At 46.9% G+C, this 1,874-nt stretch overlaps 1 protein-coding gene across 2 annotated transcripts in view; it reads left to right on the top strand.

Moving 5' to 3' along the window:
* LOC108795773 (latent-transforming growth factor beta-binding protein 3-like) overlaps positions 1 to 1,874 on the top strand; it is a 305,365-nt gene that overhangs the window by 265,711 nt on the left and 37,780 nt on the right. For both annotated transcript variants that reach the window (XM_018567072.1, XM_018567071.1), the window contains one exon: positions 3 to 83. In XM_018567072.1, the coding sequence (XP_018422574.1) occupies positions 3 to 83 (81 nt within the window). The remainder of the gene's footprint in view (positions 1 to 2; positions 84 to 1,874) is intronic.

The following is a 1,874-nucleotide window of genomic DNA, read 5'->3' as shown; positions in this document are numbered from 1 at the left end:
AGCTCTGTCATGTTCAGTTACACACAGTGGGGCCAATTCATTCTGGGAGTATAATGCTCACCATGTAAAGAACTCTCGAAGAGGTAATTCAAATATTTTTGTATAAAGCATAAAATTGTCATGTATGTTCAGGTTTTCAGATTTTTTTTGCCCATCCTACACAGAGGTTGAAGAACTCCACGCACAATTATTCTTAAAGGAGAACTATGGGGTTAGGGCTTTTCCCCATAGTTACCCTCAGTCAGCGCTGGAGGATCAGAGCAGGGAGGGGGGAATCCAGCCCCTCCCCTGTCACGGCAGAGAGCCGTGACAGGATCGAGAAGTGAGCGAGCGCCGGTATGTGTTCGCTCACTTCCCGGTCTACTGAGCCGACCTGTGACAGTCTCATTGTCACAGGTCAGCTAGAACTATGAGGTGAGTGAAAAGCACTCACCTCATAGTTCTACTTTAATCCTTGCAGTGGGGCTACCCTTCAGCCTGTCTCCTCTTCCACTCCGGCGTCCTCACATCCAATGTACTGTATAGGACATGATGACTCACAGGACCTTAGACTGCTGGAGCAGAAGGGGGGTGAGGCTAAAGGGACCGGTCTAACAGCCAGTCAGTTCAGGTGACTATAACTTTTTTATTTTCGTGCCTAGATGAAAATGAAAACCTAACCCTTGCATTAAGGGACACATGATCAATAGTAAATTTGATGAGTTATACTGCTTCCTTTTGGAGGAATTGAACGCTGGCAAACAAAAAAGCTGGGTATAACCCCCTCCACTCCCACAATGCTTCAATCTTTTTCTGATAATGTCCTAAGAGAAAGAACATCTTTTCTCTATCGAGAAAAGTTTACACACTTTACTAGACACTTTGATTTTTTCTGAGAATTATTTTCTATTTCATTTAACACTTAATCTATTGCTGCTGAGCTCTTTATGCAGCTATCCAGATCAGCTAATCTTAGGCATAACCATGGAGGCTGTACCTAGACCCCATGGAATCAAAGATGCAGGACTTGCCTGGAATGTGTGCTCTGCATTATGGCGTTTTCCTGGATTTTGTCTCATGTCAGCTAGCCACAGAGTGCTCTCCAGATCTGGAGCTGTGGCATTACCCTCCAGTGTGGCCCTGTCTCTGACTCTTACCTGTTTACTAGCTTTGCCTTTAACACTTCCAGTAGCTACAGAGCAACCTACAACTAAAGAGCCAGTGTCTGGTACTCAAGTTTTTATTATGCAGTTACACTAACTCCAGCTGTGTGCATACTCTTCTCACTCTGTTTCCTGCCTTTTTTGGTACAGTTTGCAGTAGAGCCAGTGGCGGACCTAGGGAACAAAGGGCCCTGGTGCAAGATTATTTTTGCCCCCCCCAAAAAAACCCCACAAACCCCCCTAACCCATATCCCCTTGAGCAAACCACAAAAAAAAGTTGGAAAAATGGCATTGCTGTATAAAGTACTGCTGAGATTTGTAGTCCTCTATAGAGGGTGCCATTCTGCATTGCTGCAATGCAGAATGGGACCTGCTATGTAGAACTACAAATACCAGCTGTACTTTATACAGCAATGCCATCAATTGGGCTAATAAAAAAAAAAATGATTTTATTTATTAACTTACCTTCATCTCCTCTGGCTGTTTCCTGGTGGGGGAGGCTGCAGAAAACCACCCGTGTGTGTCCCCATCTCAGCGCGCCTGTGTACTCAGGCGGCTGTTTGCTGGGTCCTCACGGCCGAGGCCCAGGGCTGCCCCCTGCAGTGCCTGCAGGCTTTTTTTTTATTCTCGGCTCCCTCCACGGTTTTCGGCGGCCGACGGGCCCCCTCGTCTCTGCGTCGGGAGTGTCGGAAAGACCTGATACTCCTGGCGCAGAGATGAGGGGGCCCGTCG

Source organism: Nanorana parkeri, unplaced genomic scaffold, assembly GCF_000935625.1.
Source record: "Nanorana parkeri isolate BGI_ZX_2015 unplaced genomic scaffold, ASM93562v1 scaffold1004, whole genome shotgun sequence".
Classification (NCBI taxonomy): domain Eukaryota; kingdom Metazoa; phylum Chordata; class Amphibia; order Anura; family Dicroglossidae; genus Nanorana; species Nanorana parkeri.
This window is presented reverse-complemented; position numbering and strand designations above follow the sequence as displayed.